The sequence below is a fragment of the Lynx rufus genome, unplaced genomic scaffold (genome assembly GCF_022079265.1).
Source record: "Lynx rufus isolate CCGP_SWC_20201006 ecotype Redwood Valley unplaced genomic scaffold, mLynRuf1.p SCAF_5, whole genome shotgun sequence".
In the NCBI taxonomy this organism is placed as follows: domain Eukaryota; kingdom Metazoa; phylum Chordata; class Mammalia; order Carnivora; family Felidae; genus Lynx; species Lynx rufus.
Window position 1 is genome coordinate 150,407,671 of NW_025814867.1, and position 13,913 is coordinate 150,421,583.

At 60.3% G+C, this 13,913-nt stretch overlaps 1 protein-coding gene across 1 annotated transcript in view; it reads left to right on the plus strand.

Moving 5' to 3' along the window:
• Window positions 1–5,368: 5,368 nt before the first annotated feature.
• Window positions 5,369–13,913, plus strand: part of SIM2 (SIM bHLH transcription factor 2) — a 52,893-nt gene continuing 44,348 nt past the window's right edge. Inside the window, exon 1 of the mRNA XM_047100343.1 lies at window positions 5,369–5,543. Coding sequence (XP_046956299.1) covers window positions 5,369–5,543 — 175 coding nt within the window. The remainder of the gene's footprint in view (window positions 5,544–13,913) is intronic.

The following is a 13,913-nucleotide window of genomic DNA, read 5'->3' on the forward strand; positions in this document are numbered from 1 at the left end:
CAGCTCAAAGGTTTCCAGGCACGACCCCCAACTAGCTGGAGGCGAAAAGCGATGGCTTTGCAGGGGAGACGACGACGTGCAATCTCTTCCCAGAACTGTGATCTTGTGATCTTTTTCTGTGAAAAGAGAACAGCGGAGGCTTCAGGCTGCTGGGTCCTGGAGGAGGTCTCTCAGCTCCTCCCTCCCTCTCTCTCTCTCTCTCTCTCCCCCCGCCAAGGATCCCTTCCTGTCCCTGAGCTCGGGCCCTGCTTGAGCCCCTCCCTGGAGAACACTGGAAGTCTGAGTGCATTGGGAGGGGCACGCCCAAGTCCTCCCCACCTCTTTTCTGAGAACGGAGAGAAAGTGGGGCCCGGCTGGGGAGACAGGGAAGGGAAGTGCCAAGGAGGGGCTACCCCCTCACCCACAGGTAAAAGTAGAAGAAAAGAGTGGCCTTCTTCCATCCAAATCTGATGCAGCTTCCCTGGCCCCCTGTGGCCCATGCTCAGGGACTTTGCTAATCACTACAATTAATTACCAGTGGCACTGTTTTTGGTTCCCCTAAATAAATAGACAGTAGCTACTCCCTTCCTAGGTCAGGAAGCACTGCCTCCACCTGAGGCCTCCAGACTCCAGTCTCAGAACCCAAAGTCGTCCTAGATAACTGAGTCTGAAGAAAAGGACTGTGGTCTTTTCAAAATCCCAGAGAACAGAGTACTTACAGCAGGCCCAGATAGGAGCCCAGAAGATGCAAATTAGCCCCCACAGCCTCACGTTGGAGTGCCTCCTTCTCTTGCCCCTGGCCCCAAAATTATGCCTGAGGCACCACACGGAGGACCAGATACGCAGCCAGGAAGGGGGTCCCTGGACCCAATACACAAGGGCAGATCTGCCCAAGTTACTGCCCACCCAGCTGAAAGCAAACGCTTTCTCCAACGGAGTAACTTCCAGTGAAAGAAATTTATTTAAAAAAAAAACCCCAAAGAGATAAACTTTTCTTCCTCTCCTTGGAAATATGTGAGCAGGACCAGTTACTGTCTAGACCTCTGGAGGACTGGAATCACTAGGGAATTGCTCTGGCTACGTCTAATTTCTCTTAAACAACGAGCAGTGGTATTGTAACTGTCGGCTGATCCTTTCTGAGAGTAGCAATGACTCCAGGAAAAGTTGATGCTGTCTCCATGGGGCTTACCCAAGGAAAGGAGCGAAAAATCGAAGTACTCTTTCGGACAGCTCAGACCAAAAACGCCTCCCAGCCATGATAGTCCTAGACGCGATGCTAGATGCTCGTGGGACCTTCTGCAGTAACTGTATCTTGCTTGGAAATCGAATAGATTGGAATGGCCGTAGTCCTGGATTTTCTATTGTCTCGTTTTGCTTCAGTGGTTGAAGTCCTCCTCAGACACCACTTCAGAGGGTCGCGACCCTCTCCCCTAAATCTAGTGCTAGGGACGGAAGGACTTTTCCTCCCGCCCCCACATCCTTAGTGACAAAGTCTCTGATCCTCTTCTGCCACTGCGGCAGCCTCTCCGGGAGCCCCATCCCCGGTAGAACATCTGCGAGTTTCCCTCTTGATCTCACTCGAAAGTCGGTTTCCGCGGGGGATGGGCCTCAGGTAGGCGCGGGGCGCGGCCTGGGGAAAAACAGTTGCGGAGCATCTGAAGCGGAAAATCCAAGCAGATGTGGGGCGGCCTGGGCCCGCCCCTTTCCTCTTGGGGCCTCAATTTCTTCCAGATCGGTTTCCTAATGGAAACTTTCTAAGAGGTGGGGGGGGTGCGTAAAGGCGTGCTGGTGCACCTCCGCGAGCCAAAGCCTGAGAACCAGGACTGGGAGTGGGGGCGCCTGGCGAACTGGCGGTGATCCCGAAGCCTGCTGACCTCAATGTGTGTGTGTGTGGGGGGGGCTTCCCACCTGTCCTCTTCCTGCCCCCAGCTTCTCTTCATTCTACATTCTGCAGGCTCCTTCCAGGCCAGCAGGGGAACTGCTGTTTGTGAATGATGCCTGGACTTCAGGGTCTTTCGTGCAGCTATTACTTCTCCCCTGCAGGCCGGACTCCATACTCTGGGCGAGGCAGCCGGATTCAGCCCCAAAGCATAGACCAGGAGGTACTCCCGGCACAGGAGCCCTGGAGCAAGGGGCATGCCGCAGGTGTCCCAACCAGTGGGTCAGTCTAACTAGCACGTCTTAAGTGTTTTTCCCACTTGTACACAGAGCCTGTGGGTGCCCTTTCTAAGTGTAACAGGGGTCCCAGGCTTTGTCCAGTAAAAAGAACTCTGGAACAGATCCCACAGGGCACACACGGGGTGGTGGGGAACGTTCTTCCTTCACTATTCCACGCTGACACCACTATTCTTCCCACCTGGGAAACTTCGAGGTCTGCCTCCGAGCACCTGGGCACTTTCGGTGATGGGGATACGCGAGGGACACACGCGCGCGCGCGCGCGCGCGCGTGTGTGTATCTTGACTGGATGTGTGTTGGGGGGAATTACGATGCCCGCCTGGGAGTCTGCTGAGTTAGGCTTTAGGGACTGAAGTGTCCTACACCCGCACTTCAAACGCCCCGTAATGCTACCGCTCAAACCCCGAGATTCGAACCTGTTCTGCGGGTCCGAGAACAGCGGCTGCCGCTGTGAAGATGATAACTAGATCTCAAGTACACTTTCCCGCAAAATCCGGGAAATCTGGTTTAAGCAAAGTTTCTGTTCTTGTTACTTGTTGGGTTCTCCCACTTCCACTTAGCGGTGTTTCGGCGGTCTGAGTAATCCCTTTCAAGTCCCGGAGTAATTCTCCCGGGTCCGTAACTGAGGATCGGAAATCGTGGGGGTGAGGAAAGCGTTAAATCCTCTCGGAGCCAGGGAGGTGCCGGGGCGCACTCACAGGCGGCCTGCGCTGGCTGCGGCGGAGTTCGACCGGCAATCCCTACCTCGCGGAGCCCCTTCTCCGGGAAGCCACAAGACGAGAACTGCGCAGTCAGGCGCGAGATCCAGGGCAGGGAAGCGGGCCGGCGCCCTGCGCTCGGGTACTGCGTAGCCTCACCGCTCGCGGCCGCCCGGACTCCTCCGCACGCACTGCTGGAAACCGGAATTTGCTCCTAGATCCAAAACCCCAAGGGAAAGTGCTAAGCTCCGCGTCGCGGGGGTGGGGGGCACCAACTCCGAAATTCGCGCTTCTCAGTGGCTTCCGAGCGCCGGCCCCGCTGGCAAGGCCACCTGTGGCTCCGGCAGGGCGCGGGGCAGGTGCGGGCACAGCTGGAGTGTGCGCACGCTGTCTTGCCCACCAAGGGAGCTAAGACGCCTTCAACGTTGTCGCACCTCTGCCCTTCAAAGGGACTCCTAGAGATGGTCAGGGGCGCCCGCCGCCCCCCACCCCCAGGCGCGGGGGGAAGGAGGCGGGTCCCGGGTCAGTGGGTGCGTGGAGCAGCTGGCTCCTCCAAGGGCCTGGAGGGAGAGAGGTGGCACCAGAAACGGAGATCCCAGCTGCGGAGCCCCGAGGCCCTGGCGTGTCTCCTGCCCGACCCGACCTCAAAATCAGGGGCCCCATAGCCGTACAGTCTGCGGCACGCGGCCGAAGGACCCGCAAGACCCGGTGCCCTGCGTCCAGTGCAGCTGCCCTCTGACCCCACGTGCGGGGGAAGCTGGCGCCTCCCAGCGCGCGCGTCCGCACGGTAGCCTGGGCGTTCAAACTGCTAGAACTGTGCGCGTCTGTGCGCCCGTCGCGACCCGGATTGGAGGAGGGCCCTTCGGGGTCGCAGGAGCGGAGCTCCGGGGGTGGCGTGGGGGTGGGGCAAGAGGACTCTTGCGGTCCAGTGCGGTCCTGAGGGAAAGCACCAGGACGCCCCACGGCCGCCTCTCCGACTGCTCCTCCCTATTCCAGCTGCCCCCCGGCCCACCACCCTGGGCCCCGCCAACGCTCGCTCGAGGTCTCCCGCTCGCAGACCCCCCGGCCTGAAGCACCCGCCCAGCCGCGATTCCCCGAAATTCCGGCTGCGCCGAGCCCGGCTGCGGGAATGGGTAGTGTCGGGCCCTGTTCCCGCCGCCACCCTGGGCGAGGCCTGGCCGCTAGGCGCAGCTCCCGGTCCCCTCCTTTCGTCTGGCCCGCGCGTCCCCGCGGCCTCCAGCCCCTCCGGGGAAAGCACCGATCTTCTTTCGCTCTCGTGTTTCGGGGAGAGAAAGGGCAGAAAGGTCACTTCCAAGCCTCTCTCTCCCGCCCTTTCCTGAGATTGGGGGGGGGAGGTCTTCCCTTCGGGGCTTCCCCCCCCCCTTTTGGCCCTCGGCCCTGCAAAGTGCGGAGGTGAGGGCGCGGCACCAGCGCGGGCTCGGAGGATTGGGTCCACCCCGGAACGGCACTGGCCAGCGGGTCCATCCGCCTCCCCTCGGCCACGCGCGCCCAGGACCGGTCGGGGAGCAACGGGGGTGGTCTAGGCATCACTCCCCCACTTCCCTCCCTCCCTCGCCCCTCCCCGCCGCCCGTCCGAGCGCCCAGGTCCCGCGACCCGCTCGCAGGAGCCGGTCCCCACCGCGCGCCGTGTGCCCTCACCGCAACTTCCTCGAGGCCGGGAGCGCGCGGGCCTCTCCTGGGAGAGTCCCTGGAGGCAGCGACGCGGAGGCGCGCCTGTGACTCCGGGGCCGCGGCGGGGTCGGGAGGCGAGATTCGCCGCCCCCGCCCCCGCCGCGGTCCCTCCCCCCTCCCGCCCCCCTCCCAGGGCCGCGGCTGCCGAGTGCTCCGCCCGAAGGCGGGTCCGCCATAAACAAACGCGGCTCGGTCGCACGTGGACCGCGGAGCTGCTGCGGCTCGCGACACATCGCGGGCTCCGGGCGCCGCGTCTCCAGGCAAAGGGAACGGCCAGGGAGGGCAGGAGAGCGCGCCCGGGCAGGGCCCCAGCCGCCTCCGCCCCAGCTCCCCTTCGCTCCCCTCCTGCTCCATGGCTCCGCGGCCGCCGCCGCCCATGCCGCCCTCCAGTCCGGAGGGGCCTCGCGGCAGCGGGTACGAACACTCGGCCAAGGACTGAGCGGCACCGCTGCCTCCTCGCTGGCCGCTCTCCACCCCCCGAGGAAAGCCGAGGCGCGGGAGACTAGGAGAGAGAGAGGAAGAGCGAGCAGAAGCGAGCGGGAAGTCGGGCTCAGGGCACCGCGGGACAGTCCAGCCCGGGGGAGGCTGCGCCCGGGGCGGCGGAGCGCGGAGCGGCGCCGCTGGGTCGCGCGGAGCTCCGGGGCCCAGCGGCTGTGGAGAGGCTACTCGGTGCCCCAGGCCGGCCGCGCGCACCTGCCCCGGGCGGTGCCCCAGACTCACCTGGACCTCGGAGGCCCCCTCCCCATCCCCGCCGCTGCAGCCGGAGCGAGGCTCCGCGGGCCTGGAGCACGGCTGGGTCTAATATGCCCGGAGCCGAGGCGCGATGAAGGAGAAGTCCAAGAATGCGGCCAAGACCAGGAGGGAGAAAGAAAATGGCGAGTTTTATGAGCTGGCCAAGCTGCTCCCGCTGCCGTCGGCCATCACCTCGCAGCTGGACAAGGCGTCTATCATCCGACTCACCACCAGCTACCTGAAGATGCGGGCCGTCTTCCCCGAAGGTGAGGCCGCAGGTGGGCGGCCGAGAGGGCTGGGGGAGCCCGGCAGCCTCGGCCCAAGAGGGGATCTGGAGCTGGCTTGGAGGGCCAGTGCCAGCGCGTTTGGGGGAGGCCGCGCAGGGAGCCTCGGCTCCTGCTGGAGAGAGGAGACAGGTCTTGTCGCCGGGTGAACCGGACCATCTTCTGGTCCAAGCGTGGGCCAGGCGAACCAGGAATTGTTCTGTGAGCATGCTAGCCTATTCTGGTTTTCCTGCCTCCCTTCTTGTCTTTTCTTTCATTTCTTTAATTCCCTTTTATTTTGTCCTTCTTTCATTACTTGCTCTCTTTCCGCGGAGGGGAAGTGTGTGCACCCTGACCAGGGATAAGATGTACTTGCTGGTCCTGGCCTGAGAGAGAGCAGAGTGCACCCAGAGGCCTAGGCCCGGAAGGCCCTGGCTGTAAGCAGGGCACTTGTTTGAGGCCCGGGCCTTAGATCTGGGACTCTGGAGCTGCATCTACTTTGCTCACCTCCCCTGGGGGGGGGGTGTGGGGGTAGGGGGAGGGCTGGGCAGAGCAGGGTAGGAGATACCGAAAGTAGGTGAGCCGAACCCCCACCCCACCCCCCACAGGAGAGAGGGGCAAATAGTACGAACATGGCAGGCAGGCCTGAGCTTAGTCTTTTCCTGATTGGAATTATAAACCCGGAGGGGCAGGTGCCATGGTGGACACGGGTCACCAGGACCCTTGGGTCCAGCAGACTCCTGGTGTGACGGGCCAGCATTCCCTGCTAGCACATGGCCCGCGGGTGACCATGGCTGACAGGCTGGGCACTTCTGAGAAGCAGGGCCATGGAGGCCTGGTCACCACAGCATTCCTTCTGGTGTCCCGGTGCTTCTGAACCGATCACCTTTCAGTGGCTCTGTCCCCAGCCAGGGTTGCCTGCAGCCTGGCGTGAGAGATCCGGACACTTGGCCGGGACACTCTGCACGGGGACCTGTTGGGCAGGACTGAGGAGCCAGTAGGGCTGTGGAGCCCCAGAAGCCGGTGGGGGAGTAGAGACCACTTCAGCGGCAGGACACCAGAGAGTGGCTGCAGTGCAGCGACAGGTGTCCTGTGGGCACAGGGTGCTTCCGTTAAGGCAGTGCCGGGCAAAGCGATCGACCAGGAGTCAGTAAGCTTGACCTCTGTGTTGGTGGCCCCAAAGCCTGTTACATGTAATTGGCTCTGGGTCTGGAGCCACACTTCACACTAGCTCCCCAGTGGAGCTCAGGGGGCCTGTCGGCCATCGTGACCTGCAGCCCTGCACCCTGCAGACAGCGGGCGGGGGATCCAGGGGCCACGGAAGCAGTAGCCCGGCTTAGCCCTTGCCTCCCAGCTGGGGCTCCCAGCCTCCAGGGCTTTTCTCCCTGGTGCCTCCGCACCTTTCCTTTTCCAACCCCGGTATACCGAGGGGCCCCCACTCCAGCCCCTACTGGGAGCTGTCTAGCGGGTGGTCGCTATCAGTCTGCCCAAGGGTGACCTCTCCACCGGAGAAATAGATTCCTCTATGGCTGAGATTTCACTGAAAATTAAAAGAGAAATACGTTTTATGAGGGCCAGGTCTCCTTCCCACCCGGGGAAGGAGTGGTGGTGAGCCGTTGTTTTTCTTCGTTTCTTTCTTTTCAAAATTTATGTATTTTTTTCCGAGTGAGCCCTTTCTTAATCTGCACAATACCAGCAGGTGTGGAGACAGGGCAGGACCCTGGCTCCTATCACTTCCCCAATGGAGGGAAACACATGAGAAGCCAGGATCGGAATACTAAGTAGTTTGTTACCAGCGATTTCGAGTAAGCCAGAAATTAGTTAGAAAGAGAGGCCTGGAGAAAGAGGACTAATTGTAAGCCATTTATTGTTTGGAGCATTTCCAGGAAAGCTTGCTAAAAATTAGGAAGTGGTGGGTGTACTGCTTCTGCAGATATTTAAACTAGATCTGGGTGTTCTAACTCTGGGAAGTGAGTCTCCAGCCATTTGGGCCCAGAATTACTTGGCCCCGAGCCCTTTGCAGGGGTGGGCTAGCTGGGGGTCCAGGACTCAGAGCACCAGGCCCTTGTGCTTTGTTGGGTAGCGCACTTGGAACTCCCAGAGCGGTCGGAGGGAGTTGTTTGGTCCTACGGTTTTGCAGACGGCCCTGAATCTAAGGTCTAGATTGGTAGGCGAAGGAAGGAGGGGGTGATGTGCCCCGGGCCCCCCTGCAGGGCCGAAGCAGGGAGGCGGGGGCCTGGAGCTCTGGGAGGTGGCCCGGCTCCCCTCAAGTCTGTCTGGGTCACAGAGTTGTGAAGCTGGGTGCCTGGGCCGAGAAAAACGGGTTTAGGGAGACCTCAATTATGCAAAATAACTTGCTCACCACTCCGGTAGCTCCGAAGGGCGGCCTGCGGAAGCCGAGCCGTAATTGATTTAGCCTCTGTTCTTGAGCCTGGGTCTGCGCTGGGGGCGGGGGCGGGGGGGGGCATGGAATCAGGCCTGGAGGAGCCGCGGGGATCCGGGCGTCGGCATCAGGGAGGTTTAGGGCCAAGGCAGTCTTGCGTGGCTACGGCAGCAACTCCCGGATCTGCCCCGACTCTCGTCTGCGGACGGAAAGTTGCCGAGTGAAACCACTGTTCCATACCCCCGGAGCAAGCAGAATCCCCGGTGAAGAAGGATCTAGAGGCCAAGCTAGAAAATGAACAGGAAAATCCAAAGGAGCCACTGGCACCGCCGATTAACCCTTCGTCCCTGAGAAAATTGCAGCCAGAGAGGGGCGGGCCTTTCCCAGGGTCCCACAGCAAGGGCGAGCGCCGGCGGGGCGGTGGCTGCTGTGCCCGCGGCCAGCGCCTGTTCTCTCCCTGGGCCCGAGGCCGTTGGCCTTGGCTCCTTTCATCCAGAGACCACCTGGGGCAGGGGAGAGATAGAGGAGCTCGGAAGAGTTCCACTTAGGGGCAGAAACAGGCGACTCGAGCCAAGGTGGACACTCCCCAGGGAGGTCAGACTGCAAGTTTTTAGGAGTGCCTGCAATTTTCACAACCCTTCCAAGGCTCTGCTCTGTTAAGCGGCCCCACTAGACCTCGGTCTCCTTGTCTGCAAAATGGGCCTTCAGCAACTCCATAGCTGTGCAAGCTTCCTGGGATCAAGTGTGAGGAACCAGGCAGTGCAGGTGGAAATCTAACTGGTTCTTACTCCAGTCACTGCTTCCTGGGAGCTCACAGTGCTGCCTGGGCCAGATGCGGCTTAGATGGCAGAATGCCCCACTGTGTGGACCTCTGGGCCTCACCGCAGTTGGAAGACCCGTTATTTTCTGGGCCCCAACGTCTTCTTCCCTTTAACAGCTAAGAAGTGGCAGGTAGACAGGGAAGAGGGCAGGAGAGCAAGGCTGGCTTTGGAAGTGGGACTCAGAATTGAAAACTTAATGTGTTCACCGGTGGCTAGGAAGGCCTGGTACACACAGGGCTCAGGGAAATGCTGGGGCCCAGGGTCTGCCTGCCCTCTTTGCACTGTGGCCTTCCCTTCAGGAGAGGGGGCGCTTTGGAAGCACAGAGGCACAGGGTGGGAGAACTCTGCTGTTCCCTGGCCATAGCTGCATGGTAGCCATGCCAGGCAGGACGAAGGACAAGTTCCTCCGTCAGGTGATGTATGTTGGGCCTCAGGAAGCCTGAGTCAAAACCACAGAAGCTCCGAGGCCAATCCGGTGGCTGGTTAAGCTCCTTCTTAGGAGCCAGGATTCCGATTTCGCTCTCAGCAGTGGGGTAGAGGGTGGTGTCCCTTGTGGGCCCTTGTGCACAGACAGCTGACCCGAGGGACTGGCCTGTGGTCCCAGCTTAGGAATGGAGCTGGAAAGTGAGGCTGACTATGGCAACGAGAACAGAGCCCCCTCCTCCTCCTTTCCCAGACCTGAAGACTCTAGACCAGTGCGGGTGAAAGCAGGGGAAGGGAGTGCGACATTGTCATTCTCACACAAAAATAATGGGAGTTTGAGCCCGGAATCATTACCGTGGTGGAATGCGTCTGGGTTGAGACTCAGGCAGACGCCTGGAAATTGTTTTCGGGAATGGAAACGCTTCGATTTAGAGGGTTTGCTGAACTAAACTTCAACAGATCCGAGCCCATTTTCTACCGAAGCCTGGAATAATGTAGATTAAAAAAAAAAAAAAAAAAGCTGACTTTTTTTTTTTTTTTTTTTTTAGAATAAGGTGGAACTTTACAACCCTCTCCGCATGGGGTCCGGGAGGGCGAGCTCCCCGTCGCCGAGCAGGAGGCTGCGGGCAGTGGGGAGGAACTCCGGGCTGCGGGGCCTTGGAGGCTCGAGGCAGGACCTGGAGCGCGCGCCAGCCGCCCATTCGGGCCCCCCGGGGGCCACAACCCGGGCCGCGGCCGCGCGCTCCGGGGCGCGGACGGGCAGCCGGACTGGACCGCGCGGGGCCACGCGCGCTCCGGAGTGCGGGCGGCGGCCGGGCCTGCGCCCCAGCCTCCGAGGTCTCGGCGCAAAGCTCTGGGCGCCCCGGCCTTCCGTCGGGCGTCTGAGCACGTACTTGGCCGGCGGCCAGGCGGGGCCGGGCTGGAAGCCCCCTCCCTTCCCCGTCCGGCCGGGCCCAGCGAGGCCTTCTCGGGGCGCCCCCACCCACCCCCCGCCTTCACACCCTGTGCCTGGACTCGGTGTGCGACGGTTGGTTTGGAAAAGCGCCCCGAAGCCGGGCTTCCCGGGGACCCCGGGGAGAACGAAGCATTCCGAGGCCAGAGGCTGAAGCGCGCGGAGGAACCCCAGACCCGTGACAGTTTCCTGGGTCCTGGAGTCGAGCGAGGCGGCAGTGCCAGCTCTGGGCTCCCCTGGAGCGTCGAGGCGGGAGCCCGGGCTCGTACTCCCCCCGTTACGCCCTCGTCCAGGCGCGCGACGCCCGGTAGCCAAGGACGGAGCCCCTGGGCCTGCCGGCCCCGCTGGTGGTAGTGCTCCGAATGCCGGTTGTAAACGCCCCCGCAGGGTGACGGGCGTCACTGGTTCGCTCCCGGCGTTCGGAGGTGGGGGGTGGCTCTCGGTGGAGGAGCTGAGCAGCACCTCAGCACCCCCCCCCCCACACACACACATACACCCTTCTGGACTCTGGAGTAGTCTGCAGTCAGCCAGCATAACCTTGTGTCCTCACATGGTCCACGGATTCGCAAGAGGCCGTGCTCCCCAATAACACGCCTCTTTCTCTGCCAAGGCGCTGGTAACTGGGGGACTAAGGAGGAGGAGAGAGCTGGAGGCAGGGAAGGAATGGGAAGGCAGGAGAAGGCTGGACCAAGGCGTTGGTACCACCGAGGCCTTCCACTGGACCCAGGGCTTTGTCAGCACCCTCTGGTTTAGCTCATTTGATTCCACAACCACCCCCCCACCCCCACTTTGGAGTTAAGAAATAGAGGTTAGAGGTCAGGGCTCTTGCTGGAGATCAGACCATCCAGACCCGCCCAGCTGCCATCTTAAACGTAGGAGTGGGAGCAGAAGAAGGTGAGACCCCAGTGTGTCCCCTGGGGACTCCAGAAAATCTGTCCTGGATTTTTCTCAACCTCAGATCCAACTCTCCGTGGATGGGTGGTGGCAGGGTCAGGCATTCCCTTATTAACCCCGCCTGGTTTTCACAAGATCCCTGTGAGGAATGTTTGTGTCACCTTCTAGATACCCAAGGCTGCCTTCAAGAACTGGCCATCCTGGGAGTTCTTACCAAACTCTGGATCCTTTATCTGAGGTTGCACAGCTCAACAGCTGTTTGTTGACTGACTAACTGAGCACTCAGAGAGGAGGGACCATATTTAGATAGCTTCAGTGGCAAGAGAGCCTGGTAAGTTTTAAACCGAACAGCAACAAGGGAGCCAGCCAGACCACCAAGTGTGAATACCAAGTGTAGGTATGCACGAACCCTCGGAGGCAAGGGGTGGCAGAAAGGGGTTTCCTGGGTCCTTTTTCCTCTGACCCAGTGGCTGACCTCCTCTTCCATGACCTGGCCATCTGGGTTCCTAGTAGCAGGGAGTCCCCTGCAGACACATGGAGGTCAATTGGGACAGCAAACCCTGGCAGGAGAACCACAGGCCAGGCTTGGGATCCACCCCCTCCATCCGGCAGCTCCCCGCACAGTCAGTGGGCACAGTCAGTGGAGGCGGGGAGCGCTCCCAGGATCAGGTGAGATAGACCACCAACCTATGATAACCTTGTAGGAGTTTAGCTCAGTCTTACCCTTCTCCCCTCATTTCTCCAACAAATAAAGCCCCTTGTTAGGTCCGGATGAGGGCCACGAGCCCAGCACCTACTTTTTCAGTGTATATGACTTTACAGCACCAAGATGTTCATTGCTGTTAACAAACCTTACCTTATTTAGTCTCTACATTCAGCCCAGCTTAGATAGATTTTTATGGGTGGAGTGGAAAGGCCTCACCCACAGAGGTTCCTTCCTTCCTGAGAGAGAGAGAGAGGGCACGCACATGCAAGTGGGGAAGAGGCAGAGGGAGAGGGAGAGAGAGAATCCCAAGCAGGCTGCACGCACAGCCGCACAGCGCAGAGCCCAACAAGGGGCTCCATCTTGGTGAGAGCATGACCTGAGCTGAAATCGGGAGTCCTAGGTCAACCTAGGCCACAGAGGTGCCTTATCCACAGAGGCTTCTAATGCAAGAGCTGGCTGTGATGGCATGGGGGCACAGAAGCTTGAGGGGAGCCTGTCCATTAGCCCTGCCACCTCAGGCTAGGTCCAGAAGGCGCATTCAGACCAAATTCTAGCAGCAAGGCAGAGGTGTCAGGAAATTACAGGAAAAATTCTAATGATAGAAGAGAACAAGCTCTGTTGAAGTATCTGGGTATTTGAATTATATGAAAAACTGTCCTGTGTACCCAGTGCACTTTTGCGTATCAGGCCAGAGCCGCCCATGCAGCTTTCGGGAGAGCTGGGCAGGGAAGTCTGGTCTGGGTCTGCACCTTTCCTGAAGGTGCAGATTTCCCCAGGTGACCTGGCTACAGACCCTTCAAGAAGCCTCGTCTGGGAGGTCGAGTTCACTTTTCCCGCTCAGCCAGGCAAGGCCAGTGTGGTGCAAACCAGGGAAAGGAACCAGGAGTTGGGTAAAGGAGAGTTACCTGGGCACAGTTGTCCATTTTCAGAAATCACGATTCCTGGGTCTTTATTAAATTCTTCTTTCATTTAGGCCCCAGGGCTTTTAAATTTTGGTTCCTTAAATGGAATAAACGTTGGCCCCACCAAGCCATCTGTATAGATGGGGGTGCGGGGGGGGGGGGCAGGGAAGGACCTGCTAGTGAAAGTCAGTGGCTCCCTAGTACTGTGGTCACCGTGGTACTCCTTGGGAGGGAAAGTGGGTGCACAGTGATTTCCTGGGGTTCAGAAGACACCTCTGTTCACGTGATGGAGACTGAGGTGCTGGGATCCCGTTTCGGGGGGATCAGGATATGATGAAACTAGCCACTTTCTTACAAGGAGACCAGGATAAACCCCAAATCCCTAGAGCCCAGGAGGAGAAATTAAAGGTCATTCCTTTTTTAGTTGCGGGACAGAGTTTGTTGGGAAGGGCCTCCAAAGCTTTTGCGGGGGTTGAGGGGCTCTGATTTCCTAGGTGTCTTGGGCCCCGCGGCTCCCTCCGGCTTGGGGTGGAGGCCTCCAGAAACTGAGATGCCCCCACACCCAAGGGAACAGTGGGGGAGACCAGAGTGCCTACCTGGCGACTTTCCAGGCAATCCACTCGCCGCGGATTTGGAGGAGTTGTGTGGTCCCGGGAATGGTCCCTGAATTCACTGTGACTAGGCAGGGTTCCCCAACCCGCACGTCCTGCTCTGGCTTCGAGTCCCGCACTCCCGGTGCACAGCGGGGCGGGCAGGGATTGGTCCCGCCTTCCGGCCTGCAGTTCTGCGCGGAGGGGAGGCGGATCCCCCCCCCACCACGGGACCCACAGTTCGCCCCTCAGGGGGTCACTGCCGGGGAGAGGGGGCGGGTGGACCGCGGGAATGGGCCTGGAGCCGCCATCTCCGCTGGGGGGAACGGGGCGCAGGCTGAGACAGCACTCCCGGCCTCGCCACCTCGCGCCGGGGCGTGGACCTAACTGGACCTAACTGGACTGATGCAGGCCAGGCTCCCAACCCCAGGACTCCAGGGAGCAACACTTAGCTCCACAACGTCACCCGGCTTTCCTCCTCGCTCCCGAATATGCAGACGAAAGTCTGGGATTTCTGGGGTCGCAGCAGCTGAGCCCAGAGACACAGGAGAGGAGGCTTCCCTGGTCAGGGCCTCTGTCCCCTGGTGTGGTTTCTGAAACCCTGGTGACCTTCAAGGAGGTGGTGGGGAGAAGCAGGAGGCCTTGGGGGGGCAGTTAAAAACTGGGGCACCCTAATTATGTGGTAACAGGTACCTTCCAGAA